We start from the raw sequence: 23,105 nt of genomic DNA, 5'->3' as shown, positions 1-23,105 counted from the left end.
AGTCATTACTAGGCATTGCTTTCCGACCCATCCTGGAGCAATGTTAGATGGTTTTTTTTTTTTTTTTTTTTTTTGGATCTCTTCTTTTAGGAAACCAATTGTTCCTCAGAAGGAGCCCTCACCTTTGTTGGAAAAGAAGATCCAGTTGCTAGAAGCTAAATTTGCTGAGTTAGAAGGTGGAGATGATGATATTGAAGAGATGGGAGAAGAGGATAGTGAGGTTATCGAACCTCCTTCTTTACCTCAACTTCAGACCCCTCTGGCCAGTGAACTAGACCTCATGCCCTACACACCTCCACAGGTGAAGGCGACAAGTTCCAGTTACCTGTCTTACTTCCAGTTTTGGTTTCTAGCAGACTCAAACCAAAGTAATGAGACATCCAGTCCTGTCGTATGTAAGGCTTAATCTAGAATTCTGCTGGAAGGGATGGATTTTTTTTTTTCCTTAGTGCCATTAATAATTTAAAATGGACCTCGTTTTGTACGTTTCATAGATAGCTGTTTTTAATGACAAGTTTAGTTAGAAGGCTCTCCCTGCCTTGTGTTGAAGAAAAGCAATAAGGAGTAATATCACCTATTACTCTTTAGCTTTTATCGCCCCTGTCCTGTTATGTTTTTAATCTCTCCTTTAGAATCTCATCTTTTGTTTGAGGTGATCCCGGTTAGTTTTTTTTTTTTTTTTCTCTCGTTTGGAATTTTTCCAAGACTTAATTGTGAGGTCACCATTATAGATTGCAGTCATGGAATTCAGTGAAGCTTTGTTTTATTTCTTACATGGTAAGAAGCAAGGAAGAGGTGTCTTTTGACCAAGAAAATGGTCATCCAGAGACTGAATGTGTCTAGAAAACAGTAACTATTGATCACATGTTCCTGGCTTCCAGAAACTTTGAGCAGTTAATCAAATGCAGTGTTCTGATGTGCTATAAGAGCTTTCTTTCTTACAGTCTACCCCAAAGTCTGCCAAGGGCAGTGCAAAGAAGGAAGGCTCCAAAAGGAAAATCAACATGAGTGGTTACATCCTGTTCAGCAGTGAGATGCGAGCTGTGATCAAAGCTCAGCACCCAGACTACTCTTTTGGGGAGCTCAGCAGACTCGTGGGGACAGAATGGAGAAACCTTGAGACAGCCAAGAAGGCAGAATATGAAGGTAAATAGAGACTAGTCATAACTGGCTCAGCTTTCTAAGCAAAGGGGGTGTTTTCAGGAATGCACGTGCGTAGACAGGTTTTACTCTCTTGTTCTTTCCACTTGCACATCAACTTTGTGCTGGGGACTGTCCCAAATGGCACCCATCCAGCAGTTTAGATACCGGCTTTGTCCTGACTGAGCGGAGTGCTGCCCCTGACTTGGCCGCTGATCCTGGTGTGGTGCCCCCCCCCGCCCGAAAAAATAGCTCAAACAAAAATATCTTGCTATTAAAAATTGCATGATTTCCTTTTTCACTGAATCCTATAAGCACACGTGTGTTGAGCTGGGGAATGACTATACAATGATGTGAAGTATGATTTTGATTAAACTTTAATCTGAAAGGGGGTCTTAAAATCAGTGACCTTCTGTTATGGCTCTTGATAAGCCATTTGTTTAAACTCCAGGCTGAGGCTTGGCTGAAGCACTTGGTTTCCTAGGCCAGCCCTGGCCTGTGCCTTGTTTGCATTCATAGCAACTTTTAAGTCTCTTTGGTAAAGCTCAGCTGCCTTCACTTTCCTATTACTCTACAATAAAATCACTTGGGGCTGTGAACTATCTTTCAGGGATTTGGTGGTTCTTAGCCATTAGGGACAAACACTTGAGATTTTTTCTGTTTCCTTTTTAAAAATATGAATCATGGCTTTAATTAAGAAATGAGTAGTAAACAGATTAGGAAGGACTGTTGCCCTTGGAATTGTTTTTTTTTTTTCCATTTAGAATTTTATATATTGGTTCATTTTGTAAATTTAAAGCCATCCTCCCTACAGTAGTCAAGTGTTACTCTGCTTGACTGGGTCCAAATCCATTATTTTCCAGCAAACATGAAGAAATTAATTGCTAAGGCTCCCCTTTTATTTAAAAGTTTATGAAACCTCCAAAGAACCCTTTAAAAGAAGATTTTACGTTTTTCAATTATAAGTGATTGATTATATAAAATTATCTGACAGGTTTCCCTAAGGATCTTCTGCAGAACCCTAATCCTGCGAGATGCTCAGTCAAAAATCATTTTGTGGCAAAACTAGTTTGAAAAGTACTCCCGACTTTCTCTCTTGGAAACTTAAAGTGCATGTTCATATGTTAAAGTCTCTAAGACCTACAGTAAAGAAACCTGTTTTTTATTACCTGACATTTTCTGAAACTTGGCCAGGTATTTATGCAATACCTGTTAATATCCTGAAGAACTAGTATTTTACAGAATATTCTTTGAGAAGCCCAAGTCAGTTCCATAAGAACCTAGAACTTTGAGGAGCCCTACTGTTTTTGACCTTAGTGGAAGTTCAGACCAAATACACCACCTAGCTGGAGGAGTGTTGGAAGTTAAGCAAACATGGGTGTAAAGCCTATCCCAAGGCAAATGAAGTCTGTACTGGGTAGCCGATTACTCAGAGTATGAACAGGAGAGAGAAATGTATCTGAAGATAATGTAAAAGTAAAAACACTGGGACAGGGCTGAAGAGAGACAGAAATGATGGCTTCTGGGAAATTCTCTCAAATTCAAAGGGGAATCTGTGAAATTTCAGTGAGAATCCAGTGAGGGAGATTTATATACCTCAGCCAGTGTCTGTCTAAGACACAAAATCTATAAACTTGTGGGGTTCTGACCCATTGAATTCAGCACCCAAAGTTTGGAGTTTGGATAGCTTAGTTTAATAATTCTGTTTTCCGAGACAGTTCCCCAAGTTCCCCAGTGGGGCTTCTCCCAGAAAAAGCCAACAAGTAGTCCGACACTCAGTCCACAGGCCTGAATTTTTCTGCTTTTTCAGCTTCATTTTTTTGCTCTCCCATTTTACTGTGTCGTTTGTGTAATGAAATTACTAGAATTTAACGTGGGGGTCTAGGTCATCAATTTTTTTTTTGACTGCTAGCTCAGGGAAACAGGTTGTCCCTCATACTCACTGTACAGGGGATCTGTAATCTGGGACAGTGTTAGTTCTGATGATGAGTCTGTGCAGCAAATCTGTGGCACCCAAGGAAGTTTTGACTTGCTTGACCTTCATATTCTTACATCAAAGGAGAATGAGCTGTTCCTTCTTGATTTTAAGGCCATATGACCTCGAGCGATTTCCCCCACCTTAGATCAGCAGTAGCCTTTTGAATTCCATGTTGGAGGGTTAATGTGTGGCAGTTGGAATATGATACCAGGAGTCAGGGCCACAGGATGCCGATTCTTTCTGTAACCTTGGACAAGTCATTACCTATCTCCCAACCTCCGTTTGCCCATGTGAAAAGTAGGTTTTCCTATGTATGAATTGTGAAGCAGAATAAACCCTGTATTGTAGAAGCTTTGGGAATACTAGACCTCTCTAGTAAGGGACAAGCCTACTGGCTCCTAAAAAGACTGGGAACCTAATCGTTTGGGTGCTGGCTCTGGAGGGACAGAGGGAGTGAGGGGTGCAGCAGGTCGTACTCATCAGCCACAGAACTTGCACAAGCAAATGCTCCTCTTTCATTTTGGATGAAATGAGTGGATTCTGGAATTTTGCTGATTTAGGAGGATTTATGGTCATTATTGAATGGCTCAGCTTCAGGTAACCTGGTTCTCTCAGTACACTGTCCACTGCTACATGTGTGTCTATATAATTCCCTGCTTCCCTTGATTGTAGCCTGGAATATTGTGCATTTTTCCCCTTGGGGTTTATTAAACATGCCCTCTTTGCTTCATTAGAATGTAGAGATTAGCTGTTGACTCTCCCTCCAACATTGTGGAGGAGGCAGTGAGCTACTTTTCCCTTACAGAGTTAATTTTCTTCAGCTGCTAAAACCCCATGACACTAATGACAAGAGTCCTCAAATCTTAGTAAAACTGGGGGCAAGGAATCAGGAAAATGTAGTAGTAAGTAACAATTGTGCCAAAAATTATAATGGGCCATGGAATTGCTTCATGTCAAAATTATAAATAATCTATAATGCTATTAATGCTAGAATAATGGAAGCGCTTCTCATCTTTAGGGTGCCTCATGAGATTAACCACGTTGGTTCCACTGGTGACGTGTTTAAATAAAACCTGTGCTTTCTGAATGTGTGTTGCAGTCTTAACATTCTTGAAATCTTTACAGACCAGTTCTCAAGATGGGATAGGAAAGCTGGACTCTAGGTTACCAAGTGAAATCGGCCCGACTCCTCCTGTATTGAGACTAGTCATCTACTGTTCCTTCCATTGAGACAGAACTGTTGCCTGTGTTTTTACTAGTCCTGTTGAATGCAATGGATGGTATTTTGAATTCCTGGGTTAAAAACAGAATTGAAAATCTGAAATGCCTTTACAGAGCGGGCAGCTAAAGTTGCTGAGCAGCAGGAGAGAGAGCGAGCAGCACAGCAACAGCAGCCGAGTGCTTCTCCCCGAGCAGGCACCCCTGTGGGGGCTCTCATGGGGGTGGTGCCACCACCAACACCAATGGGGATGCTCAATCAGCAGTTGACACCTGTTGCAGGTAAAAAACAGGAGCTAAGACCATTTTTTTCCACTTTAAGAAATTCCTTCATTTTTTTTTTCTCCAATGAGGAGTAGGCCACAGTCTCTAGCCTTTTCTCATGACAGATTCCAAGATTGAAGTCATCCATGTCGTCCTCTGTCGCCTCTCCCATACGGATAGTGCCTCCCCTCTGCCCCAGAAATGGGCCCTGGGCCCAACCCTGGGGAGTTGGTAGGGAGCAGCTAGCTCTTCCCTGGCTGTGGGCATGGTCTGGCGATGTTCTTCACCCCAGACTGCTCTTGAGAGAACACTGTGGCAGAAAATACAAGTAGACCCTGAATTCTGTTCTAGGGGGACTCCCAGGAGAAAACACAAAACCAGCCTTCAGGTGGTGATTTTCCTGTCTCATTCCAGTATTCAGTTTGCCTTGTTCTGCTGCAGCCATCCTTAAAAGACTGACCATTTAAAAGGATTTTTGGCAATGAATTCTAAATCCTTTCTGGTCACCAATGTGCATGACTGCTAAATGGAATACGAAGTCCTTTTCAATTCATTGTGCCCACTCTGTAATGCTTTTCTACTTGATTACATTAAACTGCATTTTTCTGTTAGTATCCCAGTCACATATTTAAAAAAAAGAAAATGATGAATGTGGTTGGCTTGTGTGTGTTGTCTCTGGTTTGGTGGCCACAGCAAATTTGGCTATTCTTGAATTTAATATCCTTGTCTGACATGTGTCTGATGAGAACCCTGCAGACCACCTCCTTCCTTTGGGTCCCTCCTTGGTGATCTCTCCAAGCCAGGTGAGATCCTTAAGAGCCACCTGCGTTTCTTCCTAAACAAGCTGTCTAACCTCTTTCACAGTGAGTCCAAGGCAGTGTGGTCCAAGGCAGGCTTGTTGGAATGCTGTTTTTGTTTTGCTTTTTTCATTTTTGTTTTGAGGAAGAGTAGCTTTAGGATAACTTTTCCATTGTCGCTCCTAACTTTCGTGATGGCAAGTTCTCCAACGCACTGTCGCTGAACTCGCAGTTGCACTCGCCAAAGCACATCTGAATCATGGCTTTCAGTACTTCCGGTGTGACTGATGTGGATCTAACAAGTCTCATAATCGCCTGCTCTATTCCATGGCCCATTTTGGTTAATGGGGTTCCAGAGGTTTTAAGAAATTAGGCCTTGAACATGGGGACTTTGAAAGTTAGAATTCCCTTGTTGACATCCTGTTTTGTTCTATTTAATATGTGATATTGTAGCACTGTGCCCTTGACTAAAAAACCCAGGGACACAGTAACAAAATGAGTACAAACAGCTAAAAACATTAAAAAACAGCAGCTGCAGCATTTTAGCTCCCTGTTGGGGAATAACAACATAGTGCTCTGATGGGTGAGGAGGGTGGGCCCCTCTAGAAAGCCCCTGTTCCAGGGTTTGCGGCCTGGGGAGTAAAGGGCAAGCAGCCTCTCCAGTAACCAGTCTTTGGTCCACAGTGGGAACTTTGCAGCTAAGAGGAAGATTTTTCATGAACTTACAGGTTGCTTACTGCCCAAGTCTTAGCTTTGTTGTTGTCTGAGACCAGCTTTGCTTACAAGCATTGAAGCTCATTTGAACATGTGACTGGGATATAAATGCCAAAGTACAGTTTAATGAAGACAAAGTGTCATGTCTTTCAGTTCTTCATAACCTCTTCAACCACAGCCCATGAAGGCTGCGTTCAGATGGGCTTTTGTTATTGAAAGCAAAGCCTCGTAACATTCTTAAATTCCCACCTACGTATCCTTAAAAGTGATATCTGGTGGTGTGGTTAAAAGGCAGTTAAGTGGCATTGGATCTCCTCATGTTTCAGTGATGGTGTCTGTTCAAAAGTAATGTTTACTCTCTGAGCTGTCATTTTTAAAAATGAAACAATCCTATTTTATGTGTAGAGAGATTGCCATTTAGAATTTTGTTTTATTGGTTTGTGTAACTTAAGTTTTTCCAGTCAGCTTAGATGTGAGTAATGAAGCAGACTGGAATCCATTTCAGAATTCCCATTAATTTCATAGCTTTAAAAGACTAAACTTTTATAAATAAATATCTTTCAAATATTTCTTCAGGGAGGTCAAAGAGTAAAATTCTCAGAAAATGGAGATTTCCGCTGTTCCCCAGGGTCCCTTTACAAAGAGTGTTTTATAAAAATGAGGTTTGGCACTAGTGCTTTGGCCAGGTCTCCCTCAGCCCTTTTGTGCAAGGCACTGTACCAAAGCAGATTACGTTTCGGGGGGAGCCTTGTGTTCATGATTGCAATCATCGCAAACCCCAGAAAAGTCAAGTTGTTTTTCTTGTTTAAAAAAAATGTCGTGTGACTTTAAAAGTCTTTGATAGGTGAGTCCTTGACATTTTGAAACTATTTTCTCACTTCAACTTCTTTTTGCTAGAAACACTTATTTTCCTGAACCTCTTCCCTAGCCAGCAGAAAATATTTTGTTATGTTGAAAATAAAGGAATAAAAGTCTCTGCTCACAGAAATTCTGTACCTCAATTAAAATGCTCCCATTAACTGAAGGTTCACATGGGGGTATTTGTAAGCTTGGAAACAGTGATGACAAGTGGCCGTTCCCGTGTCAGCAGAGCCTGGTTCTCCAGCTGTCTCTCCATAAGGTCCCCGTGCAGGCAGCTGAGTGACCTGGGCTTTGGTTGGCTTGGGAGGGTTTACATTTTGTCTTTATTTTGTCACATTGTGAGATCTGAAGACAAAACGTCATTCATTACAATGGCTCTTAGAAGCTCTTCCCCAGCTCAAGGCCGAGCATGATCCATTCTTGCCAACAGAGGTGGGCTAGAAGGAAAAGAGGAGTGGATGTGGAAGGCTTGAAACACTCTCGCCCCCGAGCTGGAGAAGCATGCTTTGTGATCAGGACTGTGTGCCTCATCTCCCTCCATTCCAGTTTCCCCTCATGTGTACCCATGATAGGCATATGAGTGTGGCAGAGTGGAATGATGGGGTTTCTACTCTCCAATTAGAATCGCAGTCGGCAGAACTGGTCACTCTGTTTGAACAGCTTGCAATAATCATGACCTTGGGAAGGCTGTTACTGGAACTCCTCTTTATTATTATTTAACCAAAAACATGAAGCATATTTATCCCAGGAAAAATAACTACAAGTAATAATATACTAAGTACTAATTGATCCAGGAATGTTGTATTTCATATTTGTAACTTTTTACTTTGTTCATTATTGCAACAAAATAATTGCACTAATTTCTGTTATATCATGCAGTACTAAGGGTGCTTTATTCATTGATAGTGCATGTGGGGGTTTTGTTATTACTTAGCTCATGTTGCATGTTAATGATGCATGTCTGAAATTTGTTGTGTCCTTCAAGGCATGATGGGTGGCTATCCGCCAGGCCTTCCACCTTTGCAGGGCCCAGTTGATGGCCTTGTTAGCATGGGCAGCATGCAGCCACTTCACCCTGGGGGGCCTCCACCCCACCACCTTCCGCCAGGTGTACCTGGCCTCCCGGGCATCCCACCACCGGGTAAGAGCTTCATCTTCATTCACTCATTAATCTCATCTTCATATTCTCTTCTTCCTCCCTGAGCCAGTTGCTCCAGAGGGCACCTGCTGCCCATTGTGGCCAGGACTTCCCTCACTGAAAAATCCTAGGGATGTCAGCAGCAGGGTCTGTCCTATGTGCGAGCAGGTAGTCCAGCACCTGTCCCCTTGGACACCTGGCTGCCAAACGGCAACATAGGACACGTGGCAGAGGCCAGACTCAGCAGACCAGGAGGCAGGAGGCATATTCTATAATTACCCATGCAATCTGACATGTGCTTGAAAAGCCAAACAGTCTAGAAGGCCATGCCCTTTGGTATCAGTGAGTGAAATTTCCCAAATTCCCTGTCAAGAGTCATATATAAAAGCACATAGTGCTCCTGGGTGCGTTTCTTGCTCTGGTGCAATTCTTATCTCACAGGGTCTTCTGTGTAGGGTTGCTGCTCCATCTCTTTCCCCTCAAGCAGCCTTCAAAGGGGAGGTCGCTCACTCAGAGCTCTCCAGAAATCCTTTGGTCAGTCAGTCTTGGAGACAAAAACGAAGGAGGGAATGGATTTGCACTGAACTAGTTTTTAGTATCCGAGTCCCTTGAGAAGCACGACATGGCATTTTAAAGAACAGCGTAGCCCTCCTGGTGGTGGACGTGGGTTTGTTTGTTAGCAGAAGCTCAAAATGCTTATTTTATATAGAAGCATGTAAGTGGAATCCAGAAATGGCTACAGTCATTTTTAGTTTATAATGAATTAGCAAGTTGAAAGATTATTTTTTAAATATTTAACTGAAAGGAAAATCACACGTTCCCCTATTGTCATCATATGCACAAGACCTGACTCTTAGCCATAATCTGATTGAAGGGTATGTGACGTTTAGGTGACTTGGAATCTCATTTGGTCTATGACTTTAAATGTCAGCTAAGATTTGCTTATACCAGTGTTAGACATACCAGCCATCGGGCTGTGCAGGTCCCACATGATGCTTCAGAGGGTGGGCCCAGCAGTGGCCTGGCCTGGAGCTCTGGCTCACCTCTTTGGAAGTGTTGCTTAGAGAATGGCTGTAATTCCACAGAAGTGTTTGTTCCAGGTGTCCCCAGAGGAGGAGATGTGTAGGTGAGTGCTTCCTTATAAAAATGGAGGAGATGGTGTGCCAGGAGCTGCTGCAGCAGGAGTCAGTCAGGAGACGGGTACTCTCACATGGCAGGCAGAATCGGCCTGAATTCTTTGCCCCCTCACCCTGGCACAGGTTGTCTCACTGCATCAGTAAGACCAGGTCCGAGTGGACACCTTTGGGGTACACATGGTACTCAGTGGGAGCTCCAGCTAAGGCCAGTAGCCTCTAGGTAGCAGATGTCTTTTGGTGACTACTGAGACACAGCTGCCCTCCTTCCCTCCTCCAGTTTCTAAATTGCCTTTAAAGGAAGCACAGCACACCTGGCCAGTGTCAGGGAGCCAGGAGAGAACCCCCCCGAGTGCCCATGCACACACGTATCTAATCAGGCTGTGAGAGGATGCAGGGAGCTGCCTGGAGACTGCACTTACGTCCTCGCTGGCTGTCCCTTGGCATGGCTTTGGCAAACAGAGGAAGCAGAAGGAGCTGCTGCTATGTTTGTGGTGCTCTGCAAAGCATTGATTGATACAGGCAGCTTAGGAAGCCCACTGTGTTACGAGGTGTAAGGCAGGTGAGTGTCCTGGGGGGCAAAGGCTAGTGTGTTACTGGAGCAGCAGCTTACTCACCACACTGTCTTCATTTGGTCACAGAGAGTCGTGCCAGCTATGGTGGTCCAGGTAACCTTCTGGGTACTTGAAATATTAAAACCTCTGCTTTGTAAACACAAAGCTTGTTTTGCTTGATATTTTCTCTCTAACAAATAAGAGGACATCTAATACTTCCCAGAAGTGGCATCTGGCAATTCTGAACCTTAGACTTGTGGGCTACCTCTTTGTTTGGGATTTGAAGAGCAACTTGCCAGGGTTTTGGTTGTGGTTTGTTAGTTTTTAATGTTTTACCAGGTTAGCAAATGGATGGTCCTGAGATTAGAATAGCCTCAAACACTTAGTTAAGTCATCTTACTGCTATCAGGTAGTTCCTGTGAGACAACAATTGCTTGTGAGGAGTCACCAAGGGAAGTTTACAAAATTATTACCAAAGGCAAAATTAAGTATAAATGTCCTGGGGCCATGAAGTCCTTTCCTTCTTCGTTCTTCTGTCATTTTGCTTTTGAAGGGATAGCAATGAAGCTGCTCTGCTCCCAAATGCCTCCTTTTCAAAGTGCTGCCCTAGCAGACAGAAGTGGCCTCTCTCTGCCAGCACTAGTGAGTTCAGTTAGAACCAGAGATGCTGGAGGCCTGCAAGGGGACAGCAAGCCTGTGCCTCCAGCATGAGCAGAGCTCCTTTCACTGAGCATCCTCACAGCCTCTTCCCTCAGGCACCTGCTGACCAAGCACACCGTGCACTGCTGAGCCTGATGGCAATGCCATTACTGGTGAGAGTGAACACAGGCTTCAGATGCAGCACAATCTGTTGTCAGAAGAAAGGTACCTTGAAAACAGCCTTGTATTCTGACCATATCTTACCTGGGAACTATTTCTAGGATTCAATGCAGGGTTTAAATCATTTTCTAAGCCATGAGTAATTGATGTACATCTGACAAGTTGTACCAGCTCTGTACTTAAAGTATCTAGAAACAAAAGAATGTAGATTTTCTATTTAAATGCTGCATCCTCTTTTGGGTGGTTAGGGTTCCTGTCCTCAAAGACTCAAGGACAGAGGTCCATTGGGTTGCATTATCAGTGACATCATTCCTTATCAGACAGTAGTTTTCAGTCACCTAAGTCCCAGAGACTCTAATTGTGCGCTGCATTCTGAATTATAGGTGTGATGCACCAAGGAGTGGCCCCTATGGTAGGGACTCCAGCACCAGGTGGAAGTCCATATGGACAGCAGGTGAGCTTCCCATTTGACTTTCTGGGACTCTACATAATTCCAGCCCTCTTCTCTCTCAGAGCATATGTAGAGTGTCTTTTTGCCTCACCATGTGGTCCCATGCTCTTCCAGGTGGGAGTTTTGGGGCCTCCAGGGCAGCAGGCACCACCTCCATATCCCGGCCCCCATCCAGCCGGCCCACCTGTTATACAGCAGCCAACAACGCCCATGTTTGTGGCTCCCCCACCGAAGACCCAGCGGCTTCTCCACTCAGAGGCCTATCTGAAATACATTGAAGGGCTCAGTGCTGAGTCCAGCAGCATTAGCAAATGGGACCAGACCCTGGCAGGTAAGTAGAGGCCTTTCTAAAATAAGCCTTGGCAAGATACACACTTCCTCACCATCCTCGTGTTGCTCTTGGTGTATGATATCATAGGATAAACACTATCCATGGTTGTTATGCAAGTAAATAAATCATATATTTAATAGAAGGGTTTGGAGCTTCTTTGCATATTAATATTATACACTGAAAAAAATTTTTTTGCCGAATTTCAAAGTTTTGCCACAGATATCACTGCCATCTTTTTAAGAATATTCTGAATTTTTCTGATTATTTTTCAAGCATATAGATGCATTTGGGCAAATTAAAAATTATTATTTTGCCTCAATGGGAAAAAAAAAAAAGATTGGAAAATGTGTTCCCATTAAGCTAAAAAGCTATTCATTTAGTTCAGCAGACTTAATATCATTTCAATACATATGAAGTACTTGCCTAGTTTCTGGAGAGAAATTTGCAAGTTTCTACTGTTCTCCATTTCTAAACCAAATTTGATTTCTTTCAGGAGTGCTAGGTATGTTTGCCCTCCCTTCACATATTTACCTTTGAAGTAATTATTAAATACCAGGGGTAACTACAAGAAAATATTCATGATCTGATCTTTCAGGTCTTTGCAACTCTTATGTTCCCACTCTAGTGGAAAAAAGAGTTAGATTAAATCACGCAGCTCTGTAGTGAAGTCGTTATAAATTAGATAATTTCTGAAATGCAGAGCACAAAGAAACCGTGAGACAGTCTTGCCAAGGATGTTGCCAATGGGTAGTCTCAAACCAGAGTGAAATATTTTTCTAAAAACCAAGGTGCCTAATAAAAATGATACAAGAAATTTGCTTGGAAATAGTCTGCAGAGGTGAAGTTCATAATATTTAATTCTGTGTTTGATAAATCAGACTTCAGGCCTGAAGAAAAATTGGTCACCTTAAAATTTCAATTTATATTTATCTGTACTTTTTTCAGCTAGAAGACGTGATGTCCACTTGTCAAAAGAACAGGAGAGCCGCCTACCCTCTCACTGGCTGAAAAGTAAAGGGGCCCACACCACCATGGCAGACGCCCTCTGGCGCCTTCGGGATTTGATGCTCCGAGACACCCTTAACATTCGCCAAGCATACAACCTAGAAAACGTTTAATCTCATCAATTAACGTTTCTTTTATAGAAGCATAAAGAGTTTTGTGGAACAGTAGCCATTTTAGTTACTGGGGGTGGGGGGGAGGATCAAAGGATGATAATTTTTATTGCATTTTATTGTACATCACAAGGCCATTTTTATATAAGGACACTTTTAATAAGCTATTTCAATTTGTTTTTGTTATATTAAGTTGACTTTACCAAATACACAGAGATTTTTTTTGCATATGTTTCCTTCGTTTAAAACCAGTTTCATAATTGGTTATATATGTAGACTTGAAGTTTTATCTTTTTACTTGTTGCCATGGAACTGAAACCATCAAAGGTTTTTTCTTGGCTGGGGGTTTTTGTTTCTTTTTTTTATAAAAGAACAAACAAAATGAAAAAAACACACACGACAGTTTACAGATTAGTTTAAATTGACGGTGAAATGTGAAGTTGGTCCTAGTTTACATCTGAGAGAGGGGAGTGTACTTGTGTCTGTTCCCTGTGCCCGAATATCTTAAGCCGCTTTCCACAAAAGCTTTTCCTAACAGGTGAAGTGGAAGGTTGTTCCTTAGGTTGTAGCTGTTTGGCAGACACGGGACAGCTTGCCCTGTGGACCCTGAGGCACGCTGCAGGGGCCCGAAGTCAGTGCTGTGCACCCTTCTGCAGCCGCACCTTTCGGTCACCGGAGGGAAAGGCACGTCTTCCTGTGCTCCGTAAAACGTTTGTGGCGTCAGGGTTGCAGAAGATGTGCACAGCCCTGAATTGTGTTTAGTTTTGGCAGGTAAGTTTAAGGGTACTTTTGATTTGTTTATAATGAGTTCACAGTTTATGCCTATTCATGTTAAATAATTTAAAATTTTTAAATTCGGTACGTTGGAAAACATTGAAGTTCATCTCGAAGAAAGCATGGAGGTGTGCGTGCATTTGATTTCCTTCTGAGCATAACAGCTGACCTAACAGAGGGAAGGGAGTGTGTCACTGGGTGTGAGCTGCATCAGAAGCATAGCTGTGAATGGCTGGATCACTTGCGTAGGCAGATGTTCTGTTATTCTTTATTTCCTCATTATCAGATGTGGTAGTTTTTTTCTCCCAGTTTCAGGGTTGTAATTCTCAACGGGAAATTTAAGGCTTTCTAAAATATTTCAGATGGAGCTTATACTTTTGAATTTCAGGAGAAAAGAATCAAAATTGAAGAAAATGCTCACTAAAAAGACCATTACAGATCCCAAACCCTTGGGCTTGAGGACCCTCTTCTATGACCCTAGAATAAACATTCGGAGGCAGTGTATGACGCTCAGACAGGTAGAAAGCCTTCACCAGAGAACATTACTTCACTTGGGGACTATAGTTTTGAAACCTGCTTCATCACAGCAGGGTGGCTGCCTTTGTGGTGGAGTTTCCAGTGCTGTTTGCAGGTTGAGAGTGACTCTGAGAGGCTATCTTTTTTCTTTTAGTCTGGTATGGATCAGTACCTGGATGTTTAATTACCATTCTTACTAAATCATGAGGACAAGAGTATGGAAAGGAGAAGAGTCTCTTGTGTCTAGATACTTTAAGTACAGGAGGCCCTTGTAACTTAATTGCCTGTAGTCAACCACTGGATCTCAATTTGCATCAAGTATTTTAAATAATTTTTTTTTAATGTATTGCAGTTGTATGTCAGTACCTTATTGTTAAACTGAATCAGATCAAGAAAGCCTCAGTCCTTGTTCTTTGGGTCATTGATTCATATGGACTTTATATCACAATCAGATTCTTTTATCTCTAGCCATCCTTGAATTACACCAAAGAACCTGAAATTTAATTTTGGTTAAGTTATTTATTTATTTCATGCATTCATTTTATTTCCCTTTTTAAGGTCTGGGTGAGACTTCTTTCGGAAGCCTCTAAAAACTCTTCACTTTGGGCTACATAGGGCATTGGAAGCCAGAGCACTCCTCCTCCAGGCTCCCTGCTGGCACCAAGAGGTGCTGGAGGAATCCTAGATCCAGCCAGGGTGTCCCTGAGGCAGTGCAGAGCTGGGCCAGGGGCCACCAGGCAGGCCTTAATCAAGTTTAAAAAAGAAAACAAAAATATATATATATATGTATTTATTTTAGAATCATGTCTTTCTGTATATTAACTTGGAGTATATCAGTTAATATTTAGGATACACAATTGAAAATCTGCCATCTAGAATTCCATCCTTAACTCCAAAAAAGAAAAGGAGAAAAAAAAAAATCCTAGCTTAAGAAAGTAAAAGTGAACTATACATCTTTTTTTCATGAGTTTTTGGACCTGTAGTGATGTGGCTTAGAAAGTATAACTGCCTAAATGTCTTCAAAAATATAAGTTCATGTGGAGACGTCTTTTGTTCATGTGGGGGACAAACCTTTAGGTTTAAAATGGTATGTCTGTCAACCAACTAATTTAAAAGGCCTTTTTTTTTTTTTTTAAACCCACCCTTCCCTTCCTCTGAGGAAGAATGGGGGGGGGACATTTATTTGTGTAAAATCTCCAAGTTGGTATTGATGACTTTTCAGCTTGAACATTTTCAGACCTGATTAAAACTTGGTTTGTTCAAATTTCTGTATCAAAAAAGGTTTGAGTGGTAACCAGTCTTATAACATGTATGTATCATATGTTTGTTCATCTAAAGCTTTTTAACCCAAATAAAAATGGAGTTTGCAAAGTGATTGGGATTAACCAGGTTTGGTTGTTCTGTTAAAGCTTGTGTCCAGTGTTAGTTTCAAGCAGATTTCATTCCTGCAAATGCTGATAGCATTTGGACAGAGACACAGCTGCCATTTTAAGGGAAAAAAGAAAGCTCCTTGGGTAGAGATGAAGGTCAGTGTCCAGACCCCGGGTTCAGGACTCAGGCTGTGTTAACACAGAGGCTGAATGTAGTCAGACTACAGCCTGCAGTGCCCCATGGCAGCCTCTCAGGCTGATGGTCAAGGAGTTCCTAACATGGCTTCAGCAGGGCCAGAGATGCAGGTCGAAGTTAAAATTGAAGAGAGTGTGTTGCAGAGGGCGGAAGGTGAGAGCAGTATAATCCACTCCAAATCGCTTGTATGTGTATAGAAGAGGCAGGTGGCCCAGGTGTGTCTTTAACATGTTTATAAGCCCTTAAAACACAACCACACTTTTAACAGAAGGTGTTGGTAAAATCAACCAACTGTTTTCCTCTAACATCACTTTGCAAATCCCTCTGGTTCTGTTCTCTGAGAGTTTAGGGCTATACTGTTATCCGTGCTCCCGAGCATATTTTGAATGATCGTCAATACAGGAACATTCCAGCTGAACACTGTGCGAAGAGATAGTGCTGAGCGTTACCCTGTGCCTTTTTAGTTTGGAAATGTGCTAGGCCAGCTAAATGAAAGTTCAGAACTGACCGGCTTAACAGATTTTATCTTTCCTCAGAATAGATGTGGTATTCATGTGTTGTGGATCACAAATAAATGTGGCAAGAAATTACAAATTTAATACACATTTGAAGACTAAGCCCTAGTATTGCTTTACCAGGAGAGAAATCGCTTTGGAAAACACCATTGTACAGGGAGATATATTGTGATTAAGTTATAACATCAGTGATTTAGATAAAACTTCCAAAATAGGACTGCTAGAGAAACAAAAATAGCCCTCACTTATTGTTTACTATGTGCCAGACTTTCCATATTACTTCAGATAATAGAGTGAGGCTCCAAAGCCCATATTCTTTCCCAACACCACAGTGGAGGTAGATTTTTAACAATAAGTGCTAATTAAATATTGGTCATTACAAAATAATTGCTGTAATTTCTGAAATTTGGGTTATCGTTTATTAAAATTTTTGCCTTGTCGTTATCGGTAGGGGGCACTACGGTCCTCCAGTCAGCACAGAAGAGCGCTGTTCTTTTCACTTTAAATCATTAAGTTCCAGTGTCTGACGAGTACATTACATTGCTAGTACCAAAAACTCACTACCATCGAGTAGATTCCGACTCATAGTGACCCTATAGAAACCCCATAGAGTTTTCCAGGCTGTAAATCTTTACAGACTGCCACATCTTTTATCTCCTGTGGAGCGGCTGGTAGGTTCACACTGCCAACCTTTCAGTTAGCAGCCAAGTGCTTAACCACTGTGCCATCACCAGGGAGGGCTCCTTACATTCCTAGTAGGGGAGTTAAAAAGCCATTTGAGGTAAAGTTAAAAAGGATTGCACCTGGTTAACACAGATCTGTCTTACTCTATAGCATCCAAACTAACATGCTCTGAAAGTTTCTTCAGTTTAATAGTCAGGCATTGGCCTGCCAGCTGAACGGTCTTCTGTCCTTCAGTAAATCAATTCGCAAATGGAAAGCAAATGGAGAGGAAAACCCTAGGGCAGGTTAACACAGAACTCAGGCTAGTGGTTCCCTCTGGGGCAGAAGCAGGGGGGTGAGCCAGGGAATGAACCCACAGCCAATGATGCATGTTGGCAATGTTCTTGTGGAGAAGCTGGGTAACGGTCTTACTAGTTTACTATCAGTTGTTGTAAAAGGTGCGTATGTTACATGTTCTGTACAGCTGGGGCAGGGCAAGGGAACATGAAATAAGACCACCCAACTGACAGAAAGGCCTTCACACCACAATTTTAATTTCTCATGCAGCAGTCAGCTAACACGTCAGGTTAGGTTCACCACGAACTCTTCAGGTGACACAACTGCACATGAGACAATGACAAACCACATTCCTCCCCCGTTGCTGCCAGTCTCCCCTGACTTTCACCCATAAGCTATTAGCTGCTAGTGACTGAGCTTGCCACAGGTAGTGCCTTGAGTCTGAATAGTCATCTTTTATGTTCACTGAATTGGTTCTAACACAAATGAACTAACTTAAACGAGAAAAAAAATCCTTTGAGAAACTTTTTAGAGAGATGTTTGTAGCAGAGATCATTAGCTTGAGGATACCCTGTGGCTTTAAGCATCTGCTCGCTTATTCGTGAGCAACAGTTAGAAACTACCTTGAAACTTAGTCCTCTCTGACAGGTGTTTTCCTGTTGGAAGGGCTGTTGGATGTGGTTCTCCAAGCCTGGAAAGATGCCTGTGCTTTTTCACCAGCTGACCCAAACTTATTCCGGGTCAAAGTGCTACGTCTTTCCCCATAGACCGAACTTCTGGTTTAGTTCCAGGTTGTGGATGCTTCACACTGGGTACGTTCACTTTATTACAGAAGGAGCAAGTGTGTTTCTCTAGGCAGCTGGATGACAGCAGCAGCCGCACACAGACAGCGTGCCCCCTGCCGCCTGCAGTCCTCACGGAGGCCCAGCCCTCCTAGGTCAGGAGCCAAGCCAGGGGCGAGGCTATTTCTGTTCACAGAGCACTTGCCATGAGTCAGGTGTGCACAGTCAGGAACTTCGAGCACTCTAGCGAAATGTTTACAATTTGGGAGCCAGCAGAAATGTCAGAATTATTGATCCTGGTAAATGATCTCACAACGGGCAAGGTCTTTTATGTCATGATTAAATTTGAATCCTGCAAAAAAGTAAAGAAGGTTATCGTTTGTTGTCTAAAAACAAAGGACTTCACAGATAATTCAGACTGCACTGGAAAGCATCCTGGTTGATCCTTGAATTATTTAAAAATATTTCAAGGACTAGGTTCAGTGGGTGGGTATATTTTAGGAGGAAACAATTTTTCCTCAAGTGCTGTGCAACAGTAAGTTGGGGAGCATTGAGCAGAAACTAAAACCATGAACATTCTTGTAGAGCCAATTCTTGGCACAAGCTGTCTAAGAACAAGAGCTCTGGAAGGGACGTTTTTAAAGGCGCTGAAACCAGTGGTGAAGTCCCCTGTTCACTGTATCGACTGCTGAACTTCAGTCTCCGATGCTTCATTGTCCAGCCTTCTCTCGTACTGTCTTTCTGAGGCTTTTCTACGGTAGACATCATCTGTATCAAACAAAAACTTTGCTTAGATTTTTAAGAAACCAAGGAATTAAAAATACTCAGATCTGAGAAAAGCAGTTCAAGCAACAGTCCAGGTCTCACCTGTTTCTGAATCTCAGCATTATTGTCTAAATGTCAAACTTAATTTCAAACAAAACGAGTTAAATAAGGACTGTGTTCAGGGAGCCCTGGACGTTAACAGGGTAAGAGTCATGGCTTCAAAGACAGGGTCCCTGTAACCATCAAGCAAGTTCCTTTCTAAGTTCGTAGCACACCTCTTAGCAATGTTTTAAGACCTCCTTCTCTTTTTTGTTTCTATTCTGCTCTCTGAAATCCTTCTTAACGCAAACCTGGGTCCCTAAAGGCACCTCTTGCCCTGCTGCTCTGCATGGTAACTGCTCCCTCTCCCACACCTGGGAACCTCAGGGTCAGGAGGGAAGGTCAGTTGTCCTTGCTCTCAGCTGCTGCTTTTCCAGGCTTGATTCTCTACCCTCATGTAAAAAATCCTTTGGGACTGATGCTAGCTCTGGAAGGCAATCCGCTCTCCATCCCGCCCCTCGGTCCCTGAGAACTCTGGCATCTAGCTCAGGCTCCTTGACCCTGTCTGCTCCCATCTCCCCAGGCACCACCCCACCAATGGGGATGCGGCCTTCACCTCTCTGGCCTCATGGCCAGGTCCAAAGCTTCTGCCATCCGCTTGTAGTGCCCCTTTGAAGTAAATAAATTCAAGCATTCTGCTCCATGACCACAACTGCTGCCACCCTTCTAGCCCTTCTGTCCTTGGACCCCACCAACTTCCTCCTTAAGCCCTTGGCCCCTGTCTTCCCTCTCAGCCCCTTGTTCTCTTCCTGCCCAAGACAGCAGAAATTCCTCCACTCTCTCGTCAGTGTCTTAACCTCTTGACAGACCCACAAAACCCCAACCACAATGAATCCAACTTGCTCTCTTCTCCCAACCTCACCCAGCTTGCTGCACACCGCAGAGCCAACTGGCACGTCTAACTGGGTGCATGGTGACACCAACAATCCTGTTCCTCTAGCCGTGATCCTGACCCCCCAGTGCCCAGAAAGTCTGACTTCACAGAAGTCATCTGTGAAAAACTCTTCCAGCTAACTTCCAAGGGCTACACCTACTGCCCTGCTTTGATCTCAAGGCCCAAGGTATTTCCAGCCTCTCCATCCCCTCCGGATCAGTATTCGCATATCAAGTCTTTCCCTTCCTGATACGTTTTACCTCCAGAATCTTCTTCCTTCAAGACTCACACTTGTTCATGGCTCTCCTCCTCACCTCTCTGGCCACTCTTGGTCATCCTTAAAATGTCAGGGTTTGACTCTCGTCTTTCATCACCATCTGCTTGTGAATGACCCACAAATCCCGATCTCTGGCCCAGATCTGCATCCTGAGCTTCTGATCTGTATAACCATCTGAGCTCAGCATGTCCAAAATGGAGCCCAGGATGGGCCTGCCTGTGTTCCCCACCTGGAGGTAAGGTACCACCCCTGCTCCAACTCTGCCACCAGAAGCCCCGCCTCCTCCCTCACCTTCAGAGTACACTCAATCACCAAGCCCTGTCAGCTGTACCTCCGGGGTGCTCTCAACCCCACCCCAGAACAGGCCATCTCAAGCCTGGACACCACACAGCCAAAGTGTTCCTGCCAATCTCTTCACTAGGAGCTATTCCCCAGACATGTAATCTTCTGCTTAAAACCCTTCAGCGCTTTGGATTCCTAGTTCTCCAGTTCCTCTGTGGCCTTACCCAGGCACATTTCTAACCACTTCACCCTCCACCCTGCTCGCCAGCCTGTCCCGCAAACACAAAACACTCCATCTCGCTGACTCCAGCTCCTGGCTAACACGGTAACTCCTCCAGGAACCCTTCCCTGTACCATCACAGGCTAGTTGTGGGCCCCACCCAAGATGCCTAAGCCCTGCCCCTCTTTCTGTGTCACAGCACTGATCATACTTTTTGGTGACTGTCCTTACGATGTCTTTCCCATTAAAGTTCTTCAGGAGTGGGGGACCCTCTGCCTTGTTCATTGTATCATCTCAGCAAGCTAACTCATAGGAACCTTGTGTGTGGCAGAGTAGAAATGTGCTCCATAGGGTTTTGAATGGCTGATTTTTCAGAGGTCACCAGGCCTTTCTTCCAAGGCACCTCTGGGTGGACTCAAACCACCAACCTTCCGATTAGCAACTGAGCATATTAACCGTTTGCACTGCCCCGGGGCTCACATATCCTCTTACAGATGCTCATTAAATATTCATAGATGAACAGAAGGCATAAAAATAGCATTAGAAAGTGCTAATGTAATAAAATGAGGGCTGCTAATTCCAATGTGATACAGTGTTTCAGAAGAGGGGCAATGCAGAAAGGGCCTAGGAGTTGGAACAGCCTTCCCCCAAAGAAGTGCTCAGCAAAGCAATGCCAGGCGTTCTTTAACAATGCTGGGCATCTGACCACGGGCCAGGGACCTGGTGGCAATTAGCTAAGCCAGGCAGACCAGCTTCCTCCAGAGTCTGGACTGAAGAGTTCAGAGGGGGCTGATCAGCAGTGAGCAGTTTTCCTGAGTTCTCTGGATCCACTCCTTGGAAGTCTGTTCCTCGGAACCCAAACAGTGTCACCAGCATGGGCAGGTAGGACAGGCTTATGACAGGGCGGCCTGACTGGAGGCACGTGCTCCCCTTCCAAGTGCAGGAAAGATCTCAAGGTTGAACGTCAATGTGCCTTTGTCGCCCGCTTATAGGAGAACCGGGGCCGGTCTCCAAGACCGAGCGAATAGAACTGCACTTGCCCTTGGGACAAGGGTAAAAGCAGCTCGGCTCAGAAGCGCTGAGTGCAATGAGCTGTCTGCAATCTCATGATACTCCCAGGGAAACGGGGCCCCCGCTGCCGCATGCCTTCCTGAAATGGGACCGAGGCTGCCTCACCCCACTTACAGAAGGTCTCCTGTCCGACGCGCACTCTGATCATGATCCACTCCATCGCTGCTCCGAGGACAAAAAAGAAGGGCAGGAACCTGTAGGTGCCGAGTCTCTCGCTCCTGGGAACCCATTGCAGAACTCGCCTCACCTGGGCCCTGGAGAACATGCTAGACCGAGGTCGTGGAGATGGGTACGGCGGAACCAGGCGCGATTGGAGCTGCTCCTGACCCTGCGTTGGTGCGCCTGGGTTGGTGCCTACCGACAGGATAGAGGCCGCCCCGCCAGCCCTTGCCGAGCTCGGAAACCTCGGCGCTGCGCAAGCAGCTGTACTCCACTGCCCGGCGACGGCGGAGGCCTGCGGAAGGGTGGCTCCGCCAATCAAAGTGCTACGCAGTTCGCGGATTCGCCAATCAGAGTACGGCGGAGTGCGCGTGCTCCGTGAGGCCAAACTCAGCCCAAAAGGAGCGGCGCAGGCGCCTTGGCTCTGGAGGCGGGGAGGCCCGAGGGGGCGGGGCCGCCCACGTGGCACCGGCCCGGCCCGCCCTCCGGCTTTTTGGCGGGGGGGGCCCACTCCTCCGGCCGCGCCCCCTCCGCTGCAACCGCCATGTTCTTTCCTAATACCCGGCTGGAAGTCACAGTCCTGTGTGATGGCCTAAGTGTATATTGCACCATACTCTAAGATGCAGTTACGCAACTCATTGCGTTTGATTCGGGGACGTGACTGGTAACTACCAAAAATAACCACATTTGATACGCATTGTTGTTGAAGGCTTAATTCTAGCATTATCACAGCAAAAGTCTAAATAAATATACAAACAACCCTAAAATAAATGATGCTATTCTGTATTGGAGAGCCCTGGTGGCACAGTGATTAAGAGCTCGACTGCTAACCAAAAGGTCGGCAGTTCAAATCCACCAGCCGCTCCTTGGAAACCCCATGGGGCAGCTCTACCCTGTCCTCCAGGGACGCTATGAGGTGGCATCGACTGAATGGCAGTGGGTTAAAGGGTTATTCTGTACTGGCACCCAGCAGCACCGCCCAGTAGCACAGTGGTTAAGAGCTCTGCTGCTTACCAAAAGGTCGGTAGCTCAAGTCCGCCAGCTGCTCTTTGGAAACCCAATGGTTAAGTTCTGCTCTGTCCTACAGGAGCACTATGAGCCAGAATCTACTCCACTGCCACGGGTTTTTTGGGAGGGGTGGTTTCTGTGTAGGACGCTTACTGATAAACGGGCATTGTAGGTGCTTTTTATGCATCAACTCTTCATTCACAGTAATGGCAGAAGGGATGATGGTTACAGAGCATGGACTCTCCTGTCAGACCACAACGTGCTCCACCATACTGCCTTAGCCAGTCTGTGCCTCAGTTCCCTAATCCATAAAATGGGGCTGTGAGCATTTAATGAATGTAAAGCACTAAATCATTTTTTTACGATGTGAAGCACTTAGCAAGGCAGTGTTTAAGTGCTCAGCTGCTAACCAAAACATCAGTGGTTCCAACTCACCAGCTGCTCCATGGGAAAAAGATGTGGCAGTCTGCTTCCCCATAAAGATTTCAGCCTTGGAAACCCTATGGGGCAGTTCTACCCCTACCCTGTCCTATAGGGCCACTGTGAGTCGGCAGTGACTCGATAGGAAAGGGTTCAGTTTGGTTTTATAAAAATAATTATGATGATAATAATGACTTATTGAGCCTGAGCACTTTACATGGATTCTGCACATTTGCTGTTTTCCTCGTGAGAGATTAAGCCATGTGGAAGCCCAGAGCCTTCACTCTTCACCTTCTGGCTGTGT

General features: G+C 44.4%; 2 protein-coding genes across 21 annotated transcripts in view; one reads left to right on the top strand and one right to left on the bottom strand.

Moving 5' to 3' along the window:
• Positions 1-17,369, top strand: part of PBRM1 (polybromo 1) — a 126,752-nt gene extending 109,383 nt beyond the window's left edge. For 9 of the 20 annotated variants that reach the window (XM_049863258.1, XM_049863259.1, XM_049863257.1 and 6 more), the window contains 7 exons: positions 91-301; positions 945-1,146; positions 4,454-4,618; positions 7,958-8,113; positions 11,000-11,070; positions 11,182-11,398; positions 12,344-17,369. In XM_049863258.1, coding sequence (XP_049719215.1) covers positions 91-301; positions 945-1,146; positions 4,454-4,618; positions 7,958-8,113; positions 11,000-11,070; positions 11,182-11,398; positions 12,344-12,516 — 1,195 coding nt within the window. In that variant the 3' untranslated portion in view covers positions 12,517-17,369. Of the gene's footprint in view, positions 1-90; positions 302-944; positions 1,155-4,453; positions 4,619-7,957; positions 8,114-10,999; positions 11,071-11,181; positions 11,399-12,343 lie in introns of those variants that run through there. The other 11 variants (XM_049863268.1, XM_049863271.1, XM_049863274.1 and 8 more) reach the window with 4 other exon arrangements.
• Positions 17,370-17,913: 544 nt separating this feature from the next.
• On the bottom strand, positions 17,914-21,698 carry LOC126064338 (small integral membrane protein 4). The gene is made up of 2 exons (XM_049863283.1): positions 21,329-21,698; positions 17,914-18,394 (listed from the first exon to the last, which is right to left on the bottom strand). The coding sequence occupies exons 1-2, from the start codon at positions 21,477-21,479 to the stop codon at positions 18,300-18,302; spliced, it is 246 nt and encodes an 81-aa protein (XP_049719240.1). The 5' UTR covers positions 21,480-21,698; the 3' UTR covers positions 17,914-18,299.
• Positions 21,699-23,105: the final 1,407 nt, after the last annotated feature.

The sequence above is a fragment of the Elephas maximus genome, chromosome 20 (assembly GCF_024166365.1).
Source record: "Elephas maximus indicus isolate mEleMax1 chromosome 20, mEleMax1 primary haplotype, whole genome shotgun sequence".
Classification (NCBI taxonomy): domain Eukaryota; kingdom Metazoa; phylum Chordata; class Mammalia; order Proboscidea; family Elephantidae; genus Elephas; species Elephas maximus.
The sequence above is the reverse complement of the archived record's forward strand: the minus strand, read 5'-3'. Positions and strand labels throughout refer to the sequence as shown.